Consider the following 26,005-nt stretch of genomic DNA (forward strand, 5'->3'; position numbering starts at 1 on the left):
TCCTGGTCATCCATAGATTTTATAGACATTTGGGCTGGAAGGGACCTCGGGAGATCATCGAGTCCAGCCCCCTGCCCAAAGGGCAGGAAGTCAGCTGGGGTCACAGGATCCCAGCAAGATAAGCATCCAATTTACTCTTGAAGGTGTTCAATGTAGGTGCTTGAACCACCTCCGCTGGCAGACTGTTCCAGACCTTGGGGGCTCGGACATTAAAGAAATTCTTCCTTATGTCCAGCCTGAAATGGTCTTGCAGGAGTTTGTGACCATTCGACCTAGTCATCCCTTGGGGTGCTCTGGTGAACAAACGTTCCCCCAGATTCTGGTGGTCACCCCTGATAAACTTATAGGTGGCCATCAGATCACCTCTGAGCCTGCCCTTTTCCAGGCTAAAGAGTCCCATGTCTCTCAGCCTATCATCGTAAGATCTGTTTTCCTGACCTCTGATCATGCGCGTGGCTCTCCTCTGGACTCTCTCAAGCTTCTCCACATCCTTTTTGAATTGTGGAGCCCAAAACTGGACGCAGTACTCCAGCTGCAGCCTCACTAAGGCCGAGTACAAGGGGAGAATGACGTCCCGGGATTTGCTCGAGAAGCATCTATGGATGCAAGCCAGTGTTTTGGTCGCTTTATTAGCCACAGCATCGCATTGCAGGCTCATGTTCATCTTGTGGTCAATGATGACCCCCAAGTCTCTTTCTTTTGTAGTGCTATTCAACGTAGCACTGCCGAGCCTATAAGGATGCTGCAGGTTTTTCTTCCCAAGGTGGAGAACCTTGCATTTTTCGGTGTTAAACACCATCAGGTTCTCGTCTGCCCATTTGCTGAGCTTGTCCAGGTCAGCCTGGATCACTTGCCTATCTTCTGGCGTGGATGCTTTGCCCCAAATTTTGGTGTCATCGGCGAACTTGGCCAGTCCGCTCCTGACTCCAACGTCCACATCATTAATGAAGATGTTGAACAGTATGGGTCCAAGGACAGAGCCTTGAAGGACCCCACTGGTCACAGGGCACCACAATGAGTGACTGCCATCAATTACAACCCTCTGGGTCTGACCACGGAGCCAATTTCCCACCCAGCGGATCATGGTGGAGCCAAGGCCACAACTGCCCAGTTTGGCCAAGAGGTGATCGTGGGATACCAGATCAAAAGCTTTTTTGAAGTCAAGATATATGACATCAATCTCTTCTCCCTGGTCCAGGTGATAGGTCACCTGGTCATAGAAGAAAATGAGATTGGTCAAACAAGACCTACCCGCACCAAACCCGTGCTGGCTGTCCCTTAGAATGTTAGCCTGGGCCAGTCCCTCAAGGATGGCCTCCTTAATAAACTTTTCTAAGATCTTCCCCAGGATAGAAGTCAGGCTAATGGGCCTGTAGTTAGCCGGATCCACTCTCCTCCCTTTCTTGAAGATCGGCACCACATTGGCCTTCTTCCAGTCTTCGGGCGCTACACCAGAGCGCCAGGAGTTTTCAAAGATCCGTGCCAGGGGCTGGGCTATGACGCTCGCCAGCTCCTTGAGTACCCTGGGGTGTAGATTGTCAGGGCCAGCTGACTTGAAGGTATCCAGCTTCTCAAGATGTTCCTTCATGAGGTCAGGATTTATGGAGGGTAGCGGATCCCCATCACCCGGATCTCCCTGTCCCATAGCAGGCATGGGTGTCCCGTGGGACTGATGAAAGACTGACACAAAATACCTATTTAATAGGTTGGCTTTTTCCTGGGCGTCAGATGTCAGTTGCCCCATCTGGTTTAGCAGGGGTCCAACGTTGCCCTTGCTTTTCCTCTGCCTCCCCACATATCTGAAAAAGGACTTTTTGTTGTCCTTGATGCTTAAAGCTAGTTGGAGTTCAGTTGCAGCCTTGGCTTTCCTGGTTTGCTCCCTGCAGGACCAGACCAGTGCAGAATAATCCTCCTTGGAGGTGAATCCCGTCCTCCATCCTTTGTAGGCTTTCCTTTTTAGCTGCAGGAGGTCCACTAGGTCCCTGGAGAGCCAGGAGGGCTGCTGTGCCTTCTTGCTGCCTTTCCTCCGTGTTGGAATACATTTAGCTTGTGCATTGAGGATCGCTTCCTTGAGAAGCAACCACTCTTCTTGAACTCCCCTCTCCCTGGGGTCATGGTCCCTAAGGGTCTGACCGACAAGCCTCTTGAGCTTGTCAAAGTCGGCTTTTCTGAAGTCAAGGACTTCTGTGTTGCTGACTGACTTGCCAGCTTTACGGCGGATGGTGAAGGTGATCAGCTCGTGGTCGCTGTCACCCAGCTTCCCATCGATCACTAGGTCTCCGATTAGGTCGTCCCCCGTAGCCAGTACCAGGTCGAGCAGCGCTTTGCCTCTCGTTGGCCCATAGACTTCTTGAGTCAGGTAGAGGTTATCCACGCACAAGAGAAAGCTTTGTGACCACTTGGATTTTGCTGAGTGATCTTCCCAGGAGATGTCCGGGTAATTGAAGTCACCCATGACAACCAAGGTCCTGGAACAAGCGGCCTCAGTCAGTTCCCGGGCAAACTCCTGGTCAAGCTCAGGACTTTGATTGGGAGGTCTGTAGTAGACTCCCACTGTTGTGTCCCCCTGTGTTCCCCACAAATTTTTACCCAGAGGGTCTCTAGCTGTCCATGCTGGTCGCCAACATCAGCTTGTGGGTTACAGAGCATGGTGAGAGCACATAGTGCTGGTGTTCCACTTTGCATTTACAGAGGTTCCCAAGGATACCTGAGCATACAGAAAACTGACAATTGCCTAGGAAACCACACCTACGAGGGCTTTCCCCTCAACCTCGTGCTGGGAGTACAGAGCCACAGGGCACCTATCCAGTTTCCACTGCCAAGGGCTCATCAATTTCACTTCCAGCCTGCAATAGATCCCTGCCTCCTGAGCAACCTGAGGCTCCCAATCATGCAGTGCTGGTAGGTCCAGTGCATGCCATGTTCCTTCCAGCATAATCGAGGTCTGCTACTGTTTCATCAAAGAGCTGATTCAGCTGCATTATGGGCAGTTATATGAGGCCACTTGGATATAATCCAGTTCCTGGTAATGTGATCTCCAGTTAGCCAACAAGTTAAGGGTAGGGAAGTCCCCAGTGGGAGAGGCAGTGCAGGAGGTATCCTTGGCTATCCAGTGAGTATTGGTACTGTTGTTCACCTACCTCCTCAACCTGCAGGAGGTAAGTGGCAGGGCAAGGGATTTGAGAATGGCTCGGCTTCAGAAGGGATCTCTGTAGAATTTCACCTTGGACCAGCCATGGTCTTTGGAATTTAGAGCAGGTGGTCACTACACTAAACACACATGGACCTCCCCATCATGCTGTGCCATGCACGATCCATCCTTCATGACTCTGATATTCTTTATGCTTCAGGACGGGGATGATGGGTCTTCCCTTCACTCTAGCTATGGCCTTTGCAGATTAGAAGAGTCACAAAAAAAAAAAAAAAAAAACAGGCTGAACAGCAAATCTATGTCTCAACCTGTAAGCTGAGCTCCAACTCCCTGAGACAGTAGAGTTTGGTATAACAGAGTCCCTGTTGGAAAGAGGGAGGGAGGGAGGGAGGAGTAAAGCATCCTGGGATGCCTGAAGACAGAGGCATGTCCTACAACATTACATATAACTGTACAGGCCTAACACAAAATGCTAGGAATTGTCACACTTCTAAGCAGTTGCTGCTGGAAAAGCTAACATTTCATTGTGGAACCACCATGTTTTTTTCATGACAAACTCTTTGAATGACCATACATTTACTTTTTGCAGCATTAAAAGGACATATTTCTCACTACAGATTTAACACTTATCTATAGCCTAAGTGAAACAGCTAAAAGAAATGCAATTTTTACTGACACATTAATACCTTTTAACAATTCAAGAAAATATATTACAGAGACTCTATATTAAAATCAACCAGAATTTGCACAAAAAAACCAATGTTCTCAAATAAAACTTTATATGGTCTTTACTTAGGGCCTTTGCTTATGTTGGAGTCAAAGGGACTTTCCAAAAAATAAAGTAATACTTAATGTGATCAATGATATCAATGCTTAGCTCTAAATATGTAAGAAATTCATGAAGTAAACAAAACACACCAATTTTTACTGTTTATACGTACTTACTTTGATTAGGGTCTATCTGAAACTCTACACCATTAATAATTTTTAATGAAATAGTATGTTTAGTACATTGCTTTAAACCCATCAAATTTTTTTTGAACTGCTTGTACATGTATTAAAGCCAGCTCAGCTATCCAGCCCGCAAAAATACAGCCACAACACAAAACAAATATATTCCTATCTACCCCCTCAAATAATGAGAAACTAGTATAAGAACAGATCCTGGTTCAGTCTTCAGTTGCAAACCGCTCCAAACTTTTATTTTTGATTGAATACACTGTATTTCTATCAGTTATTATTCTGTGCTGTTGTAATGTATGAATGACTATAATTTGGTAGAAATTTTTCTGTAGTTCTAACACTTTTTTTGCACAGTAGACTTTTTCATGATATATCTATATCATAGAAGTAGGGTCGGAAGGGACCTTGGAGATCTTCAAGTCCGACCCCCTGCCTGGGCAAGAGAAAAAAAACTGGGCTCAAATGATTCCAGCCAGGTAGGCATCAAGCCTCCTCTTAAAGACCCCCAGGGTAGGAGCCAGCACCACTTCCCTTGGAAGTTCGTTCCAGATCCTAGCCGCCCTGACTGTGAAGTAGTTCTTACGGAGGTCTAATTTAAACCTACTCTCCAACAATTTATGGCCGTTATTCCTTGTTATGCCAGGGGCGCTAGGGGAAACAAGGTCTCTCCCAAACCCTTCTGGTCCCCCCTAGTGAGTTTATAGACGGCCACCAGGTCCCCCCTCAGCCTTCTCTTGCAAAGGCTGAACAGGTTCAGGTCCCGCAGTCTCTCATCGTGCCCTTTTGTCCCCAGATCATGCGGGTGGCCCTCCTCTGGACCCTCTCAATGTTATACACATCCCCCCTCAAGTGGGGCACACAGAACTGGACGCAGTACTCCAGCTGTGGCCTAACCAGTGTTGCATAGAGGGGGAGGATCATCTCCTTGGCCCTGCTTGAGATGCACCTGTGGATGCACAACAAGGTCCGGTTAGCCCTGCCAACCGTGACCTTGCATTGTCGGCCCATGTTCATCTTGGAGTCCATAATGACTCCAAGATCCCTTTCCGCCTCCGTGTTCTCAAGAAGGGAGTTTCCCATCTTATAAGTGTGCTGCTGGTTACTACTGCCCAAGTGCAGCACCCTGCACTTGTCAGTATTGAAACGCATCCTGTTTTTGTTAGCCCACCCCTGTAACCTATCCAGGTCTTGCTGCAGTCTTTCCCTCCCTACTAGCGTGCTCACCTCACCCCAAATTTTGGTATCATCAGCGAATGATTTATAGTACTGTATTCCCCCATGTTATCTTCAATTTTCAACAAAGGACTCCATGTAGATCAGTCCACAACTGAGAATGTTCTTATGGTTCCTTCTCAGGGATATTTTTCTGTTTTTCTGTATCTTTTGGATTTGTTGTCATGTTATATTATAAAGCTCTGGCCAGTAAAGATATTTTAAGATTCTATATATATGTGTAATTGTGCAGCCAGAGTAAACAATATAATTGAACTGTTTTAGTGGCAAGAATTAAACTTCTAAGTGAAAATCCAATTCCTAAATGTGTGAGGATGTTCACAGAAACTACCATTAAAAATATTTTTCCTCCTTGTGCTTTCTAGTACACCAGACCACATCCTTAGACTTGATGGGTGTGTCCACACATGCAAGCATGTGCACTTGCAGCAGCTCAAATAGAAGCAGTGCAAAGTTGAGCTGGGGATTTTTGCCTCAGCACACATGCTTGGACATGCACTTTGGTGTGGGGCAAATTCTGCCACTTGGGGCAAAATAACCTTGCCTGGCTCCTCGCAGATCTGCAGTCAGGGGGAGCTAGAGTCTGGGGCCAGCACCTGTGCTGTCCCCAGCAGTATAAAAAGCTGCCCTGTCCTGGTCACAGCAGTATAAATAGCTGCCCTGGCAAGTAACTCAGGGCTACTCGCTCTCAGGAGCTTCTGGGGCCCAGCCAATTGGTACCTGGGGACACTACCCCTTGTGCCAGCTGGACTGCTGAGACAGCTCTGAGAGTTCCCTGCACCCTTTACCTACTGCAGCAATCTGGCAGTGGGGGCTGCTGCCTGGCTGTAACCTGCTGCCCACCTGCCAGACTGAGATGAGGCATCTGCCCCTCTGGGCCAGCTGCCAGTGGGCTGTGGCTGCAGGATTAGCCTGTGAGTGGCACTACTGCCATGTGTGCCCCCTGCCCAGCCACCTGGGCAGCTATCGCCCAGAAGATGTTCTGGGTGTGGTGGCCTGCTTTGAGCTGTCAAAGCATGTCCTCCTGGCCCCATTTGGTCAGGAGGTCATCCACAGCGAGCTGGGTCCAAGATGCCAGCTCTGAGCAGGCAGGGTCCTGAATGAAAAACAATTTTCAGCTCAGTTTTCAGTTCAGAATAGTTTACATTATATACCGTTTACATTATATATTTTGGGATACTTTCACTTTAAAGTTGCTTCCTACCACTGCTAGAATTCTTTCTCTGACAAAGTACAGTGTCACGGGACAGGGCCACGGGGGCGGCTGTGATCCCCCTTGCGCCCCTTACCGTGTCACATGGGCAACCTAGCACCCTCTTGTCTCGCCCGCCGCGTCTTTGCTGTTATGGTTCTGTAAGGGAGGCTGCCTACGATTCTCTTGTCCACGGTAATATGCTGGCACTATTCCCCATCCCTTATAGGGTGACTCGGTGCACCCCAGCCTTAAGGGTTATGCGTGCCTCCTTGCCTCTCCTTCAACACGCCCCAAGCCTCACAGCTGTTCCTGGACGTACTTCAGTCTCTTGCCCTCTAGCGCCCCTCTCTGGCGCCCTTGGGCTCACCACGCCCTGGTGCCCCTCTCTGGCACCCCCAGACCTGTCACCCACCTGCCACCCACTCTCTAGCGCTCCTGGGTTTGTTGCGCACCTGGAGCCCCTTCAATGGTGCCCCTGGGCCGGTCATGTAACCTGTGCCCCTCTACCGGCGCCTTTGGGCTTGTCCTGTAACCTACGCCCCTTTACCAGCGCTCCTGGGCCTGTCACACAACCTGCACCCCTTCTGACCCTCTGGGGTCCCCACCACAGTGCAGACCCTCCGAGATTCTCTCCTGCCCACGCCCTGTAAACTACACGCGTCCACACCCTCTGGGCTTCCCGCCCTCTCAGGGCCAATGCCGCGCCTCTCGCGCTTGGGGCTCAGGTGGCCCGCAGCCGTGCCTGGCCCCTTGACCCTTTCCTGGGTCATTTGCCCACACTGGACAAAATATCACCCCCACAGGCCTATATCGCGCATCTCACGCTCGTTCCACGCCTCTCGCGCTTCCTTGCCCCTCTGGGCCTATATCGCGCTTGTTGCGCTCGTGCTGCACCTGTCACGCCTGGGGCTCAGGTGGCCCGTAGCCGTGCCTGGCCCCCTGACCCTACCTCCAGGTCATACGCCCTACTGGGAAACCGCCCTCGCAGGCTGGGGTCCCAACCCCACATTCACCGGATGCCTCTCTGGCACTCTAAAATGCTGTGCCCACTGTGGCACTGCTCACTGTGCCCCCACTGGGCACCGGGAACCCCCAAGCTACTGGGGAGCCCCCGTGAGGCCTCCTCACGCCCCTACAGCCTCACCTGGTTCTCCTGTATTAAACAGTAACAAAACCATGAGCCAAGCAGCTGCAACACAAACCAGAAGCCTACGGGCTTATAACACAAAGCTTGCACCTCACTAGGCTCTTCATCATGTTCCTCTTAGGGTTCTCTCTACCCCTGCATCATTGCAGCTGGTCTGCGTGGTCAGGCAGCAACCATCCACCCAGCCTGCTCAGCTCTCCTGTAGAGCTCCTGCGGCTGCCAGAAGGGAACTGTCTCTAGGCTCTGGCCTGGGCTGTTTATAAAGGCCTAGCCCTGCCCCTTTCTGGTCATATGTCCTGCCTGGTTGCCCCAGCAACCGGCACCTGAGCTGCCCCGGTGATTGGCAGCTCCTTACTCCTATTCTAGGAACAGGGCACCTAAGTGTCCCTGTGACATACAGGATTGGCAGTCTAATAACCTTTGATATTTAGAGCTTAGTACAGTTCATTCATTATACAGTACATAAACAAAAGATGTGGTAGCTTCTTAGCCTTCAGGGGTTTAAGTGAATCTTACAAAGATATGTGGGATGTCAACAGATTAGATTTAATTTGTTGCCCACAATCAAATACCCAATTAGTTCATTTAACAGTAGGATAATAATTGAAAAATAGGTTATGTACAATACAGTATAATAGCGTGTATTTATAAGGAATGTGCAGTTCAAAGTGTATAATTATTTACAAAGTATAGAATAATAATTCCTGAATTTCTGTCTTGTTATAATTTCATTGAGGGATTTATAGACCATAAAGAGACTTTAAAAAAAAAAAACAAACAAACAAAAAAAACCCATTGCGATCTATACTCAAGTAACATCCAGGAAAGGCAATTACTGCAATTACCTGGATTAGTAAGAAAAAAAAATTAAATGGATAATGACTCCACCTACAGGATTTAAGTGGTAAAAAAGGGACTATAACTTTTCCTATCCTTCCCCTTCATTAAAGGTCAACAACCTATCTTCCCCATCAGCTAACAGCATCCTTCAGCATAAAAAAAAAGGAAGGGTCGGTAGAGGTCACTAAAACACTGTTCATCTTCATATGTCCCTGATGAGTCTGGAAAACACAGATATACCTACTGGATGTAAAAGTTGTAGTAAAAGAGAACAGAATATGGAATTCATGCATTAAAGCTACTATGTACAACATTTATAATATGCAATATAGACTTGCAAGCTGCTGTAAATGAAGATAATAGACCTCTCCACTTAGGTTAGGAAAACAAAACTTCTCAGGAAGAAAGACCTTTTTTTAACCCAAAGGAACATCCTAGTGTTTGTATTACATAATCCTTTCCTTACAAAATAGTATGTTTCAGGCATCTATAGTAATAAAAAACTGTAATAAAAATACTGTCATAAGCCAACTATTGCATTACTTAGTGGCATGGTTTAATACCGATTACAATATGATAGACACCTACAACAGCATTAAGGGAAATAGGGAATACTGGTCCAAACGTTGAAGTTCATGGTTCAGATTTCAAACTTTCCATTAAGTAAAGCACTTAAGCATGACCATTGATGCCAAGTGGACTTAAGCAAATATCCAAGTGTTTGATGAACTGCAATGGACTTCAATACAGACTTAAAGTCAGTCCTGGGCTTAAGGGTCTGTGTGCAAAGATTTTTACTGAGTTTAGGATGAACTCATTCCTCTGCAGGGAACAACCACAAAGTTGCACCTACTGAGTTCCATTTCTCAGTACATCTCTATTGCAATTACAGAAGCACTGCAGTGAAGTGTACACAGAGATAATAGAATCACAGAATGGGGCCTCAGGAGGTCACCTAGCCAGCCCCCCTGCTCAAGGCAGAATCGTCCATAACTAAACCATTCTGTCTAACTTGCTCTTAAAATCTTCCAAGGATAGAGTTTTCACAACCTCTCTGCGTAGGCTGTTCCAATGCCTAACAACCATCATGGTGACAAAGTTCTTTCTAACCTAAATTTCATCCGCTACAATCCAGGGAATTTCCGCAGTACCTGTTCCTTGTGTTGTACCTGCAGCCACAGAAAATAGGCTATCTTCATATGTATATCTTCAGGTATATGAAGGCTGTTATCAAATCTTGCCTCAGTCTTCTCTTCTCCAGACTAAATATCCTAGTTCTTTCAGCCTGTCATTATAAGTCATGTTTCCCAGGCCCCTAATCATTTTTGTTGCTCTCCACTTGACTCTTCCTACTTTGTCCATAACTTTCTTGAAGTGAGGGGCCCAATTCTAGACACATTATTCTAGATGAAGCCTGGAAATACTTAAGCAACCTTTAAAAAAAACTAACTCCAGTACTTGCTAGATGTGTCGCCATAAGAGGATAGAGCCATCACAAGCTAATTTATCCAGCCTCTTAGGTGGGTTTTGAAGCCTATGCTGAGCTCCACACTGCTCTAGCTGCACTGCTAGCAATACCTGAGCTAGAAGTTTAGGCTGTTTTGGCTGTATCTATCCAAGCTGCAGACTCTACTGTACACATATACATGCTGCATACTACTAGCTACAGTTCTATCAAAGACAGTAGTCTATAACCAGCAGTTTAGATATTTGTTGAGACATTTGTATTGCTCTTATTGCCATGTTTTGTACTTCAACCATCTGCACCAACAGGTAGAGTATGCAAGATCAGGTCCTTAATAACTAGTACCAAATATGACACATACTCTTTGCCAATAGAACCTTTGAAAAAGTTAAGTTATTCCAAAAATCATCTTTTTCAAAAGTCAAAGATATTTTAGATTCACTAAAGTGAAAAAATCTGCGTTGACAGGGCTTTTTCAATTGAAATGGAAATTAATTAAGAAACAGATGCCTTAACAGATGTTCCCCTAGCTGCAACCAAGCCTCACAACTTGTGTTTTTCTAATTCAGTGTAACAATAAATGGAGAGTGTCCTGACCTGGTTTTAATACCTATAAATCTGAAATATTATATCAAGTGGCTGTGAAAATAAAAGGCACAAAATCCTGTTTGCCTTATGCTTCACTGGAGTTCCACTGACTGCAACAAAGTAGGTTTGATTTTCAATTGACACCCACAAATAAGAAAACAACTGGATGCAGGCAGAGAAACATTTTCATCAGTATTAAGTTGATACAGGATCTAAATTAAGTACAAGGAAAACAGTGAGAAATTCTGAGTAAGAAACACCAGTACTTGGATGTTGGTTTGAAAAATGGCAGAGAATCCTGTAATTGTCATATATTGTTTTATCTTTTTATGAGATAAACACAGCCTCACTACTATATAATGGACAGATTTATCTGTAATTTGCCAACTTGCCAATTGTACTGTATTGTATCGCTATCATTTTTTAATTAGTAAGACCTCCAGATATTGGGACATAAAATGAGTAAATAAAAGGGAGTTAAGACAAAATTAAATATGAAGAGACAAAACTTCCTAAGTATTATACTAAAGGGGAGGTTAGCTGTGTACATTTCTTTTTTTGTTATTAAAATTGGGTATAGGTGCAGAGTGGGAAAGCATAACTCCTGGCCAAGATCTCTGCTTCCTATTTAATAATGTGGAAAGGGCAACTAGGTCACAACTCTCAGACATCTGTTTGTGAATTCCAGACTGCCTAATGCTCATGATTTCCTAGCATGCCCTTCCTTCAGTCTGCCTGGCAGCCTGGTCTAACTGGCTTCCCACTTAGTAGAGAGCCAAGCAGTCTAGCTTATAGAGCTCTCTAGCTTCCCACCACCACCCTAGTAACTCATTCCTCACGTTCCCTGGATAGCCCTGGATGGCTAGCCATCATCCCAGGGTCACTGGTCAGCTGATTTGGCAGGCTAATGGGTGTCCTACCCCAACTGCCTCGTCAGCTGGCTGAAGGCAAACTAGCTGAGCAGCCAGCTCATGCAAAATTGCACTTTTCTAGCATTTTGTTCTGATTTGTACATTTCAAGGAAAAGTCAAAGCAAACTTCTTCCTAAAGCAAGTACAGAACATCAAAGATATAAAAGAATGACAACTGACCTGGTTATAAAGGGCACAGATATGCAATGCTGTATTTCCTGAGGCATTCTGTGCTCCCATATCTGCTCCATAAAAAAGTAGATGTTCTAAATGCTGGACATGTCCATATCGACAAGCCTACAAAGAGATATATTAACATTTTGATTATTTATGTAGGTCTCACTGTATCATGCAAATATTTCAATTAGTCTTTCATCAAAGAATATCCCACAAGCTTAAGGCCTCATTTTCAGTTATTTCTTCTGCTCACAGAATGTCATGAGAAGCACCAAGAGATATCATCTTTGCTATTTTTTCTGTCCTTCTTGTGTCTCCTTTCCATAAACCAATATTTAACAATTCTACATTTGGTATAGGATTCTTAAGTATAGTTCTGGCTCTCTAAGAACAGTTCTACTGCACCTGGTAAAGTCACTAGCAAGTGACAAACTCCCTTCTACTCCCAAGAGACCTGTCTTTAGCATCCCCCAGTTTATCAAACTAGGTGCTTGGGACCACACAGAGAAGCATGCTGTGCTGACTGGGTTGCCTGAAAAAAAAATCACCCTAAAATGGTACTAAGTTATGAAAGGAAAATATTTACCATAGTGAATGCAAAACTGAACATATTGACTCCTACTGAAGACAATGGAAAAACTCCCACTGGCTTCACTGGTGGATACACTGGGGTCTGATTCCTGCAGTTACTTATGCACATATCAGGTACATCTACATGTGCAATTAGGGTCAGAAAATAAACTCCAGTGCACTTCATGCCTGAGTTTATTTCTCTCGGGCATAGTGTTTACACATGTACCTGGGCCTGTAGCACACTGAGTCAAGGTGAAGCAGCAATGGGCTGGCAGGAGGCCTGGGAAGTCAGCCCTGTGCTCTGGGTAGCAGCACTGGGCAGCAGAGAGGGTGGCTGGGACATAAGAGTGCTACAATGCAAAAGCTAGAGGGCAGGCAGCCCCCACACCATAGCACCCTTGTGCCCCAGCCAGCCCCAGTCACCATCCACATGTGCATTGTGGCAGCATAAATTACTCCACCATAGGATAGGACTTGTCCTGGATCGTACAATCCTATGCCTGTGTTAGTTAATTTACTGGACCCTAATTCCAGCACATGTGTAGATGGTGATGCTTTACTGCAGAGCTAATTAATCAACTCTGCAGTAAAGTGCATGTGTAGATGCACCCACTGACAATTTCTTTCTCAAATTTGAAGTCAGTGTATGCATAAAACTAAGCCTAAGTATAAATGTTTGAAGGATTGCAGCCTAATATACCAAAAAATACATGATTTCCAAATATTCACCCACTCACAGGGCCATTTTACTTTCACTAATGCAGTGGGAACTACCTATAACACACAATGACAAGACAAAATATCCATTCACATACAAAAGCCAGGATTAAGAAACCTATCGCCCTGTAAATTAACATGGTGTATATTTTGAATGAAAATCATTTATGAGCATGATAGTAAAAAATCCTATGCTGTTTTGAAACACAACCACTAGATGGCACTGAAGATGATGAGATTTCTGAACCTTGCTCTTAAAAGAGTGTAAATATGTTAGGGCGTTAGACTAAATAAAATACCCCTTCCCCATCAAGGTTTTCTTTTGGAGACCTTCCTCTCTCCTGTGAGCACTAGAAAAGTAATAGAAGCCTGTATCATATGAAAAAGTTAGGCACTTAGCAAGACAAGAATTGTTGCAGAATATAACTCAGTATACAACCATTTAAACTGGATAAGTAAGTGTAGAGGTACAATATACAGAGAGTCTGAATTTGATCCAAAGAGGGAAAACCTATGAGTTAAGTGGTCAGCCACATGCCTCAAACTGACTTAATGAATACTTACTATTAATTATTTATTGAACATACCAGAGACCATGAATTATATGTAGACATTATCCGTTGATTAACCAAATACATTTGAGGAAATTCACAATATTTCTAAGAATACTGTTATCTACGTGATTTATCTTGAGCATGCCACAGTCTGTTTATCCTCACAGTTCCTATGTTGCACTAGGGAAGTATTATCTCCCATTTAACAGATGGGAGAGTTATGCAAAGGGAGATAAAGTCACTTTCCCAGAGTCACATCAGAAATCTGTGGTAGCGCAGAAAATGTGCCCAGATTCCCAACGCTCCCAACTCTAACCAGTTCCACTGGGTCATCATTCTTCTCTTTGATTGTGGAGTCCAGATGTAGATATGGGGGAAAGTCATTCATTACATACCTTATCCCTCTTGAATTATTTGTTCAAGTAAAAACAAGTTGAACTGAAAACAGAACAAGAAGTATTTAATCTGAAAAGAAATGAAAAGATATTACCCCCCAAAAAGCACATTGATTAGTAGTTTGGAAATCCCTCGTACTCCAGTATAAAACAATAATGTGTATTTGTCTTCCCAAGTATGGTGTAGTTCAGGACAGACACATGGATAGGAACAGATTAAAAGTTCCAGAAGCGAGTCATTGGTGAGTGCAAGAGACCTAGACATTAGGGCTGTGCAAAGCTTTGGGTGGTGATTCAATTTGGAGGAGATTTGGCCTGATTCAGTGGCCAAATCTCTGAATCCGAAGTGAATCAGTGGACCAATTAAAAGGTCTGAAATGATTTGATTGATGATTCAGACAGTCCCCGCCCGCTGCAGCAGGGAGCTGCAGCTAGACTCCAAGCTGGTAAGTAAGGGTAGGGAAGGGGGGGCTAGGAGAAGGGGGAGAGGACCATGGGGGGACCCCTACCAGCCCCAATCCCTTGCCTGCTCCCCGAGCCCCCCCCGCCCACTTCCCCAACCCCCACTATGGTTTTCCCACCCGCCCCAGCACCCGCTGCTTTAAAAAAAAGCCCAGGCTCACTGGGTGCTGCCAAGTGGGACGGCAGCGATCCCCGCTCCCCCCGCACTGTCCCACGCTGCATGGGGGACTCTGCCATGAGCCCCCTAACCCCCCTCACTCCCCCAGCTGTCCCCATGGCTGCCCCACCTGCCCCAACTCTGACCCTTTAAGAAAAAAAAAAACTGAAAACCTGGGACTCACCACTCGTGCAGCAGCTTCAGGGGCTTGTGGAAGAGCCTCCCATGCAGTGGGGGGGCAGCAGGGATCGCCCCGCCCTGCCAGCAGGAATGATGAGTTTTCCCAATTTTTCTTTTTCTTAAAAAGCCAGAGCCACAGTAGGCAGGGCAGTCACGAGGGGGCTGGGACAGCATGCGGGGGTTGGGAGATTCGTGCAGAGCCCCCCACACAACACGGGGCAGTAGCGCTCCCCCCCCCCCCCCGCTGCCAGGCAGCAAGCACCCAGTGAGTCAGGGCTTTTTTTTTCAAAAGTGCCGGGACCTGGGACGGGCAAGGCAGCCATTGCCAGGCTGAGAGAGGAGGCGGGGGATGGGCCTGGCCTGGCTGATTGAGAGATTCACCAGCAGCTGAATCTCCAAATCAGATTCAGCCAAATCAATTCAGGACAGTGATTCGAATCACCAAATTGAATCACTGTCCCCTGGAACAGCCGAATCCAAAACAAATACTAGCCTCTTCATACAGGCCTGCTAGATATGCAAGGAACCAAAATGCAGGAGCTCCTGAATTCTAATCCCAGTTTCCTATTCACTCACTATGTGCTCTTGGATGATTTACTTCAGCTCTTCCCTGATGTAAGAGGACAGAACTCACTGAAGCAAATATGACACACTACTGCTGTTCCTGCCACAGTCAAGTTTGGCCTACTTTTTGCCCCTGCCACTGTGTACAATGAGGCTACTAATGCTTCAATATGTGCCCAATCTAGGAAATTTATAGAAACCAAGTTGTAGCTAATGACTTCTTTACTCTCCTAAACCACTTCACACCTTTCTGCAAATGATAACAGATGGGATTGCTTCATGCTGCTTTTTCATGCTTCAGTGAGGAATGCTTACATTGTTGCTTACTGTTCCAAGAGCCCATAATCCAGATGTAAATCTCCTTGATTTCTTGTTTTATGTAATACAAACAAGAAAATGCTTTTCCTGCAAACTCAACTCAGTTTCACACAGACAAATTCATATTATATGCATATTGGGCTGGTTTTCAAGAAGAGCTTTTTTTGTACTTTCAGACTGGCCATTCATAGAAAGGAAAACTCCTCTTCACCAGAATCTCTCAAACCACTGAGGGGATCAAAAGTGCTTTGCTGCCTCTGCCGTCCCTGTCAGAAATGACAGTGTTTGATTGATCTTTTTTGTTAATTTCTATGAGAGGCAGATTTATATACCCTAAAACCCCAGATCCTTGAATTCTGGAAAAAAGACTCAGTTTAAATCCAAACCTTGGGACAAAAACTTTCCTCCTGCTTCCCTCAAAGAGAGGAAGAATAGTTGTGTACTAAGGTGACTAAAAAATAAAGTATAACTTTCCCAGAAGGTTCTGAGTTGATGTCAAAGAAACCCATGGACCTTCAGGTAGAGATAACCATTTGTGTTTTGAAGCAAATATGTATTCCTGTTTTTGCCAGAGGTCTTTGAAAGGCAAAAGGTACAGAATCTGAACAGAAGTACTTTTGAGTCCTTCAGTGACTGTTTGAGGAAGAGGAAAAATCATTAATGTAAAGCAGGGGAGGACTCCCACAAAATGGCTATACATAAGACAGCTGTTATGTCAGTAGCAGGTGGATTTTATTTCATATGGCAGGAGAAATTTCCTTGAGCAGTCAACATACCTTTCAATCAAGGGCTGAATTACACAGTCATGTCCTAATCATCTCCCTACATGACTAGTGAAGCCTCCTGCACTCTGGTTTTCCTCGAGTATTCATGTGACCATGTAAACCCTAGGTTAGGGTCCCTTCAGCAGTTCCCATTCCTGTATCTTGTCCTTATGGTATTTAGCTTAATAAACATGTCCTTCTCTAATCATCTGACCTGGTTTCCTGTTGTTCCCCTCCTCTACATCATCACCAGTATCAATTCCCTATGTACATGTCTACAGAACAAAATCAGCATGCCAGATACCAGCACACTCAAACAGCTCACCTGACAGCTCTACATGCACTAACCCTCTAATTCAGGGCCAGGCAAAATACAGCCTGTGGGCCAAATCCAGCCTGCCAAGTGATTTCACCTGACCCACAGGCACCCACCAATTAATTGTACCCCACCCAGCCAGCACGCTTCGCTCCCGCCCTCATGCATGGGAAGGCCACAGCCCTGGCCACCATGCACAGCTTCCAGGCAGAGCCGTTGCTGTCACTGCTGCAGTCACTGGAGAACCTGGCCTCCAGCAGCTCCTCCTCATGTCTCTTGTACAGCATTCGCTCTGGGCAGCAGGTAGGGTAGTGGTGGTGGGTGGGGGGAAGCTGCATCTGGGTGGGAGTGCAGAGCGTGGGGTTGGGGATGGCAGGAGCATGGAGTCTAGGGCCCACACCCAGTGAGTGGGCAGGAGTGCGAAGCTCGGATGGGCAGGGTGAGGGTGTGTGGGGTTTGCAGGGTGTGAGGGAGGGTGGGGGAGCGTGGGGAGACCCCACACACCCTCTCCCCCAATGGCACACAGCCCCTACTGCTGGCAACAGCATAGCAGGCAGTGGGGCCTCAGAGTGCTCCTGGCCCACACATGCACAGCCACCCAGTGGCACATGCTTCCAGCTAGTTCAGGGAGCCACACGTGGTGACAAGGAGTGGAGCCCAGCCAGCCCGTCTCTGTCACACAGGGCTCCCTGCAGTTCATGTACAGCTCCTAGGACTCGCACGCCACTGTGGGGGAAGCCCTGCATGATGGAACCGGTGGCCTGGCCCTGCTCCTTGCTGCCACATGTATCTCTTGAGATTCTGCCAGAAATGGTGGGAAGCCCCACTCCCTGCTTCCCAGCAAAGTCCCAGGAGCTGCACATGGCAGCAGGGAATGGGGACAGGCCACTGGCTCCATTGTGAGGCTTCCCCGCAGTGGCATGCGAGTCCCAGGAGCTGCACGTGGACTGGCCTGCCTCTGTCATGGGGAGCCTTGCGTGATAGAGGCGAGCCAGCCTGGTTCCACTCCTTGCCACCACATGCAGCGCCCAGAACTGACTGGAACTGCGCACTGCCAGGCAGCTTCATCTGCGTGGGCTATGAGCACCCCAAGGTCAACACCTGCTGCTGCTGCCACGGGGGGGGGGGGGGTGCATATGGGGTTCCCACACATCCCACCTTACCTCACATCCCACACACCCCACACATCCATGCCCTGCCCACACCCCCAAGCTCCTCGCATATACACACCCCCCACACACACCCCCACACACCCACACATACCCTCTAAACCCCACCACTCACCCCTCCACCGCAACACACACACTCCCCCATACACCCCCCACACAAACACCCTCATGCATAATATATAAGACTAAGACTATTTTTTATCTATTATGCAATCACCTCTATAGGCACCAGACAACCACACATAAATCAGGACGAAAATATCTTTTGAAATAAAATTAAAATATGTTTTAATTATACTATACTATACTAAAATAGTACAGTATAGTATAAAATATGTTATATTAGACTTTTCATAGATTTCATAGACATTAGGGCTGGAAAGGACCTTGGAAGATCATCGAGTCCAGCCCCTGCCCAAAGGGCAGGAAGTTAGCTGGGGTCATAGGATCCCAGCAAGATAAGCATTCAATTTTTTCTTGAAGGTGTTCAATGTAGGTGCTTGAACCACCTCCGATGGCAGGCTGTTCCAGACCTTGGGGGCTCGGACAGTAAAGAAATTCTTCTTTATGTCCCGCCTGAAACGGTCTTGCGGTAGTTTATGACCGTTTGACCTTGTCATCCCTTGGGGTGCTCTGGTGAACAAACGTTACCCCAGATCCTGGTGGTCACCCCTGATAAACTTATAGGTGGCCATCAGATCACCCCTGAGCCTACGCTTTTCCAGGTTAAAGAGCCCCACGGCTCTCAGCCTGTCATCGTAAGGTCTGTTTTCCTGACCTCTGATCATGCACGTGGCTCTTCTCTGGACTCTCTCAAGCTTCTCCACATCCTTTTTGAATTTTTAGTATATATTTTGGGTTTTTTTCTGGTTCCAAGCTGGTAACCCCTCTTCCTGCCAAAAAGGAATACTTCTGGAGGCAAGGGCCAGGGGTTAGGAGTGGGTCTTCTGGTCCCAAGATGGCGACCAGGGGGCAGGGCACCTGTCAAGGGGTGGGGCTGCCCTTGTGCTCCTCGACAGGTCACCAAAACTGATTAAGCAGCCCTCCAGCTCAAATAATTGTCCACCCCTGCTCTAACCAGAAGTAGCACATGCATATTTATACAGCACTGCAGACTGGTTAACTTCCTCTGCCTCTCAGCATATAATTTTCATGTTAAATTATACTGTATTTAATCAATTAAAATCATGCTTTAGGGCTTCTAATGGTTCCTGTCAGGTAGAATTTTTTCTCCTTTAAATGCATAACATGGAAGCTGAGGTTGGGAGCGGGGTTCTTCCCCCTCTCCCCCTGTAGGTTAGACTGTGGGTACAGCTAGAGCAGCGTATTGGGCAGGTGTATTGGTACTTCCATTGGGACCAAAAACTTCTCAGATGGCCAGCTAATTGGACAGACTGCCAGGGACCATTGTGAGTTTTGTGAGATTTTCTGGCTTCCTCTGCAATAAGGGGCAGTCTACTTGTTAGCATTACCTGGGCATATTATATCTAACAGATTCCATGGCACTGCAGGGATCAGACCATTGCTGGTGATCTTATCTCTTCTACTCGCCTGAGGATCCTTTTAGACACAACAGCTATGACATGGTTGCCTGTCACTGCAAAATACTGGACTTAATGACCTGGGTGGTCCTTACATTCATCTCATCCTTTGTTCAGTATACTCCATATATAATACAACACGAGGTCCTCTGAAACACACAGGGTATGTCTACAGCGCTTCAGTACTTACATTATCACCAGAGATCCTGGTTCTCTCAGGTTTAACAAAATCCCCAATTTTTGGTAAAAAAAGTAAGTCCAATTCCACATTTCTCTGTGATTTAAATTGAACACCACTAATATATAGAGATATATATATACTAGTTTCATTTTAATCACAGAAAAATGTGGATTTGGGGTTACTATTTTTAAACCAAAAATTGGGGATTTTTTAAATCAGAGAAAACCAGGATCCCTGGTTATCACAAAGGTGATGTTGTTGTCAATAGGGTGAAAGTGAGATCGGGGTCATCAAGGTGACTCTATTACTTCCATTTTGGGAAGCTGTATGCATGGAGCAGGCATAGCATGCAACATACACTGCTGAAATACTGAAGTGGTGTGGACCTGTTCTTATTCACATTTTTCACCCTAATTTCATCCCTTACTACTTCTGTGATTCCTTCAGAGAATGAATATTAACAATGAATATTCCAAGTCTTTATCTTCTTTATGCTTATATCAATGGCATAAAAGAAAATCAAATCAATCATAAGCCACTAAGCCAAAATCAAAGCCAAGCCCTAAACCAAAGCCACTAAAGTATGCATGTGTGTTGAAGCTTCTCTTCAAGTTATATGCAGAGACAAGCTTCAAAGCAAAAGTCCCAGCCACTTGAGTTAAAGTACTAAAGTCCATATCATCAAAGGCACCTAACTCCAAAGCACCTTTTGAGAATTCGTCAGCAACAACAAGCCGATATATATAACAACAAGTCCTCTCGTATATATTGTGTTTTTATCAGAATAAATAACACTATGATTATACGGTACACGGCCTTTGTTCTCATGAACTGTCCCTCATGCCTGCCACTTGTTACCTTTACTATCCTCATAGCAATTACATTTTAAACAGCTTCATTCATCCCATTCATTACAACTTTAAAGCTACTCAATGGCCTGAAATCTGATGACATATGAATTGATGCTTTGTGGTCACTCTAGTCTTTTGCCAAAAGGCTAAGCTAAGATAAGAACACCAGCAATACCCAATGTTAGGGATTTTATGATATCCTTCTGTGAGCTAGGCTATCATTCTGTTCTTAATACAGGGGTCACATTTCATGGATTTTAAGTAACCCTGCTGCTGAACCCCCTACGTGAAAGTCTCAAAGGAAGTTTAGGTTATTTAGAGAAAATCAATTCTATACCAACAGTTGGCTGAAGACATCACTAGGACCCAATGGCACATGAGAGAAAGCAAGTTTTTTCCCTAAATCACTTTCCCACATAGACCATATGTCAGCAGATATATCCACCTACTAAATACTGAAAACTACTTGAGTGGAACAACAAGGGTGCAAAGGGAAACGACACTTGAAAGTTTGGTCTCTATATCTAGAAGAGATGAAACAAACCCAAATTCTGAACTCACAAAGGAAAAACAACCTTCAAGTACAACATACTAAAGGACCCCAGAGGCATGCCAAAACTTACAAACAACTGTTCATTATCATACCACCCAGTGACCAAGGTAAAATATTTCTGGTGCAAAAAATAAGAAATATCCAGCAGAATTGAAAGTGTCACATAAAAAGAACCAGCTTCACTTTTGTAGTGAAGTATTACCAGCAGAATACTAAAACTCAAATATCCAAGAGCCTGCAAAAGGAATGTGCAATAGCAGCCAGCTGGAGCTGTCACTTGTGCAGCTAAGTCCATAGTAACTATAGCCTATGTTTGACTGTTGAAAAATGTCATTGAAATGGCCTGGATTTTCAGTTTGCTAACAGCAAGAACTATAGTACTAAACTAAACAAAAAGAAAAGGAAAAAAATACAAGTGCACACATATACACACATTATGTACGTTTTTAATTTATATATATATAGAAACTAAACATCTTCTAAAAATCCTGAAAAGGTCTATTAAAGAAATCTGTTTCCTGACATAATTTTCCAATAGCAGTAAACATAAAAGCTAATGAAGAATAGGTTTTCATACCTGATGAATCTCTTGCCAGCCATTTTCATCTTTGCAGCTGACTGTAGCATGTTCATGAAGTAACAGTTCACAACAATATGGATCTCCTCCTACTACAGCGGTGTGGTAGAGTGGGGTTAATCCACAGCTGTCTTTGTAGTTAGGAGATGCTCCAAGCTCTAAAAGGGTCTATAAGCAATTACAGATGGTAAGCACTGTCCTTATATTTCTGAGCATGTAACTAATTGAGAGAGAATCTATATTTAGCATTCTTCCCAACACAGTGTTTACTGGGAAGGGTGTTCTTGTTACCGTTTACTTGTGGCAGGGCAAAGACATTTATAAGCTGGCTGAATAGGCTATGGCACAGGCACCTGAAATCCCCACCACTGGAGCAAACAGTGGTGGGAGAGTTATGGTTTAGTGCCACTGGCCTACAGTGAAACACACCAGTGCACCTTGGAAAGGACCCTAGTAGAAGCGAAAGTCCCAGTTTCAGTACTCAGGGCATATGTTGGAGTACCAATGATAAAACGAGTGACAAAGACTATACACTACCCATCCTGTTATTGATTTCCAATGTTTTAATAATGCTTATATCACTTTTGGAACATGCATGCCTCTTTGGTTGCAGTGTGCCTTACTAAAATATTGTTCAATTTGAAATTCTGTCCAGAAGGAAATAGGGAGTATCATAAGCCCTTTATTTAATCTAATGTCAAGAAGTCTCATAAAAAAAAGTCAGAACATAAAGAAAAAAGGAGAAAGGTCAGCACTGACAAGATAAAATGTACAATCTGCACTACTGGCATTCAGTTTCAAAGGGGGAGAAACTGCAATATTGCTACTTCCATTTCCTGCAGAGATATCTTCCACCATCTATTGATGAATAAAGTTAACTTTCACCACCATGTTTTCCTAGCAGAAATGTAAGCCTCTGAAATTAGGCCCTGAACCTGGTTTATGATTTCTTCTTAGTGGAAGAAATCATAAAAGATAAAAGCCAAGCAAGCACACATTAAAAGATTCGCAAAGGACAGTACGATAATTAACTCCAAATATTTTTCTTTCCATATTGTTTAGTATACAATAATGTATAATTTGCTTCTGAAAATTTACCTTAAGGGTTACTTGGTTCTTGGCTCTAGCTGCTTTGTGCAGAGCTGTCATTCCATCTTTGGCTCTGAAATCCAAATGTGCCCCTCCGTTTTTCAGGGTTTTGATCACTTCTACTGTATTTTCAAGCTGTGCTGCCAAGGTTAGTGGTGTGTCTAAAGGAAAGAACAAAATGTGTGAAAAACACTGAAAAGTAACCTTTAAAAAATAATTTTGCAAACTTTCCAAAAAAAATTAATTATCAGTTTTTAGGTACAAAATGCAGTCTTAAGGAGGCTATAACATAACAGGCTGCTCCCTTCCTGTATCAGAATCACAGTTCCACTGAATTTGAAACTTTTAAGGTCTTCAAGATAGGGTTTGGCTTGATACATATATCTTGTGTGAAGCCAACCCAGGATGCAAACAACTTTATATGGTAACTTTTATTAATCTCATACCTCCACTCTCCGGGTCATGATAGTTCGGATCCAGTCCTCTGTCTAACATCTTTGTGATTTTTTCCACAGAGAGGTGGTGGACATGATCCATGAATTTTCTTAAATTAGCCTGAAACAAGAAGAGATGACTGAACAATCTTCTGACAGCATGACGAATATAAGTTATGAGTGATATCTTCAGCTAGTAAAAAACATTACAACTCCATCAACCTCAATGGAACAGTGCCACTTTACACTGATATAGATCTGGCCCTAAAACTGTAATGAAAAGCATATAGATGGCAGAATGCTATGGTGAAAAACATAAAACAAGAATATATTACTTTTACCATCAGAAAAAAAATGTACTGGAAATCAAATTAAAAAAGATATGATAATGAAAGAGTGACAGAGGGCAAAATTATTCCAACATGTAAGTGCATCTAAAGATTTGTGTTCCTATTTTAAAATACAAGTGGCATGCTGTAAGGGTGCCATATTTGTATAATAGTTGTGTCAACTTTATATATAAATTACTTATAAATGCATGGTATAAACACAAGTAATCTATACTACAACTAAAAGTCTTGGATTACATTCCCTAAATCACTGGCAGCCCCCAGAGCACTTACTCATGGTCTGCAGAGCTGGCTACACACATGAAGCAGGACTTCCCCTTCTTTCCAGCTGCTAAACTATATTACATATTTTCCTCTATTACTGGCTATTTAAGTATTTGTGATTTGTTCCAGAGATACTAAGTCACTGTAAATGTGAGGCACACTGAGCATGTCTACATGTAATGCTACATCACCATAGCAACACGCTACAGCGACGTAGTGTCCGTGGGCAAAAATCATGACATCGCAACAACACTGCTGTAGCAATGCGTTCCCTTGGTACAGCACGTTGCTACACTGACGTAGCCAGTAAAAACAACCATACACCACATGGACAATGCGGTACAGGCTGTTATTGCCTTTGGAAGTACTAAATGATGGCACAGTAACAACAGCATCTTAGGGGCATGTGTAGATGTGCCCACTCTTCACTTAATCAGGCAGGGAGACTCCAAAAAACAATTTTGCTCTCTCTATATGGCAGAAGGCAGCACAGTGCAGATACTTTAGCTTTTGAGCCAAAAGCAGAGGAGCCACATTAGCGCAGTACTGTTTGTGGGTCAATAAGCAATAAAGCTGATTATTCTGAATAGATTCCCACATCAACACACCTCTACTGCTTCTAGTCAGGGAGCTAATGCACACTACAGCAGCAAGATACATCTTACTACAACAATGTCTTGCACTGGATAGATATATCCCTTCTATTTGGTTGTGTTTCACACTTGTAAAGGTGTTCAAGAACCTCTCATGCACCGAATATAAAAGCCTAACTATGCAGCCCTTATACGAACAGGTTCTTTGACTTTGGCAGCATTATCCACAAAAATAGGTCACCAGGTTCAGGGCCTAAAATTACCCAGGCGGCACTCTACATATATTTTTTGGATTGTCCTTAGTATCAAAGGATTCTAAGTAGGGGGCAACTGAATCTAAGTTACAACTTTTCCTGCCAGACGCAGCGGGGAAAAAGCCCAGATGCTTTCTCTCTTCCCCAGTCAGCTGGACTGACCTTTGTATGAAGCTTTGCCACCTGTTTTTCATCCAGATTGAATTGCTTATATACTCTCTTCTTATATCGGAACTAATAGGGAAAGAAAGAAACAAAGTCAATATTTCATATTTTATTTGAGATAAGGTAAAAAAGATCAGAAATTATAAGAAGGAAGTGTTTATTAACCAGCATGAAGATCTGGCTAGCTGCAAATAAAGGCTTATGAGTTCTGTTTAAATAAACAATAAGCACCAAATGTTATTGTGCATCAGTAGCAGCAGTTGTAGTAGTAAGTAGTATGTAGAAGTAGTAACTTAGCATAATTAGAATTTTACAAACCATACAAGCCAAGTTCATACTCTGTGTAAAAATACTTGAATCAGTGAAGTTACATGAGGAAACAGTTTGGCCCCTTGTGTCTACACAGGCTAGAAATACTATTAAAAGAACCTTTCCCTAAAGGTAATCTCAACACTTTCATTTCAAGCCTTGAAAAGAAAAAAAAAATCTAGAAGTAGGTAAGATTGTAAAAGCATGTACTTTTCTGAACTTCAAAAATAGGTTACTGAAAGTGCTTCATCATGCTGTCAAACTTTATAGTTAGGAATAGTTCTGCCAATGCTAATGCAACTGCTTTTGTAAATAAGGAATGTATATATGGCTTACAAGATCCACTTTTTTGAGCTTTGGCACTTATTACTGTTTTCTGATCCGTTTGTCTACTAGTAGAGCAGCCAGATCAGCTGAGAAATCACAGGTCATTACATAGAGATACATATTTACCACTGATCTAAAACACCACAATTTACATCTAATTAGAATGCTAAATATCTCTCCTCTGTGATTAATTGGTTTTGATGTCAAACATATTTTTAGACACAGATTTTTTTTTCCTCCTCTCTTCTCTGAGGATCAGATTTTGCCATTTATGACCCCTCACTATATAGGACTTGTCCTGGCCCAAAAGGACCACTGGGGAGATTGTGCTCCTTGTCTATGGAGATGCATAATCTGCTTTAACCTAATGGATAAAGCAGGTCATTAGTGTCTAGTGTGCTTACCCATCTCTGAATACTAGTGCATAGGTGACAGAGCTATGATCCTATCTCCTTTACCACAAGCAGTGTGCCAAACCTACTAACTGACGGTTCCTATTCATGTGCAGGGAGCCAGCTCTGACATGCTAGAAATTCAGCGCGCTGGAGCAGACGTGATTAATATCAATTAATTGAGTCTTCTGGAGGACAGAAATAAATGCACTCCAACAGACTCTGGTGTCATGTGTATCAGTGACCCTGTGCCGAAAAATGGCGGCGAGGTGCTTTGAACTAAAGC

The 26,005-nt window shown here is 44.3% G+C and overlaps 1 protein-coding gene across 3 annotated transcripts in view; it reads right to left on the minus strand.

Annotated features, from left to right (window-relative positions):
* Nucleotides 1-26,005, minus strand: part of SHANK2 (SH3 and multiple ankyrin repeat domains 2) — a 736,911-nt gene that overhangs the window by 552,928 nt on the left and 157,978 nt on the right. For all 3 annotated transcript variants that reach the window (XM_090032909.1, XM_090032907.1, XM_090032908.1), the window contains exons 5-9: nt 24,689-24,760; nt 23,078-23,186; nt 22,641-22,792; nt 21,543-21,710; nt 11,674-11,790 (exon numbers count right to left, since the gene is read on the minus strand). In XM_090032909.1, coding sequence (XP_089889035.1) covers nt 11,674-11,790; nt 21,543-21,710; nt 22,641-22,792; nt 23,078-23,186; nt 24,689-24,760 — 618 coding nt within the window. The remainder of the gene's footprint in view (nt 1-11,673; nt 11,791-21,542; nt 21,711-22,640; nt 22,793-23,077; nt 23,187-24,688; nt 24,761-26,005) is intronic.

This window comes from Crocodylus siamensis, chromosome 2, assembly GCF_052110815.1.
Source record: "Crocodylus siamensis isolate JL-2025a chromosome 2, ASM5211081v1, whole genome shotgun sequence".
NCBI classification, from domain to species: domain Eukaryota; kingdom Metazoa; phylum Chordata; order Crocodylia; family Crocodylidae; genus Crocodylus; species Crocodylus siamensis.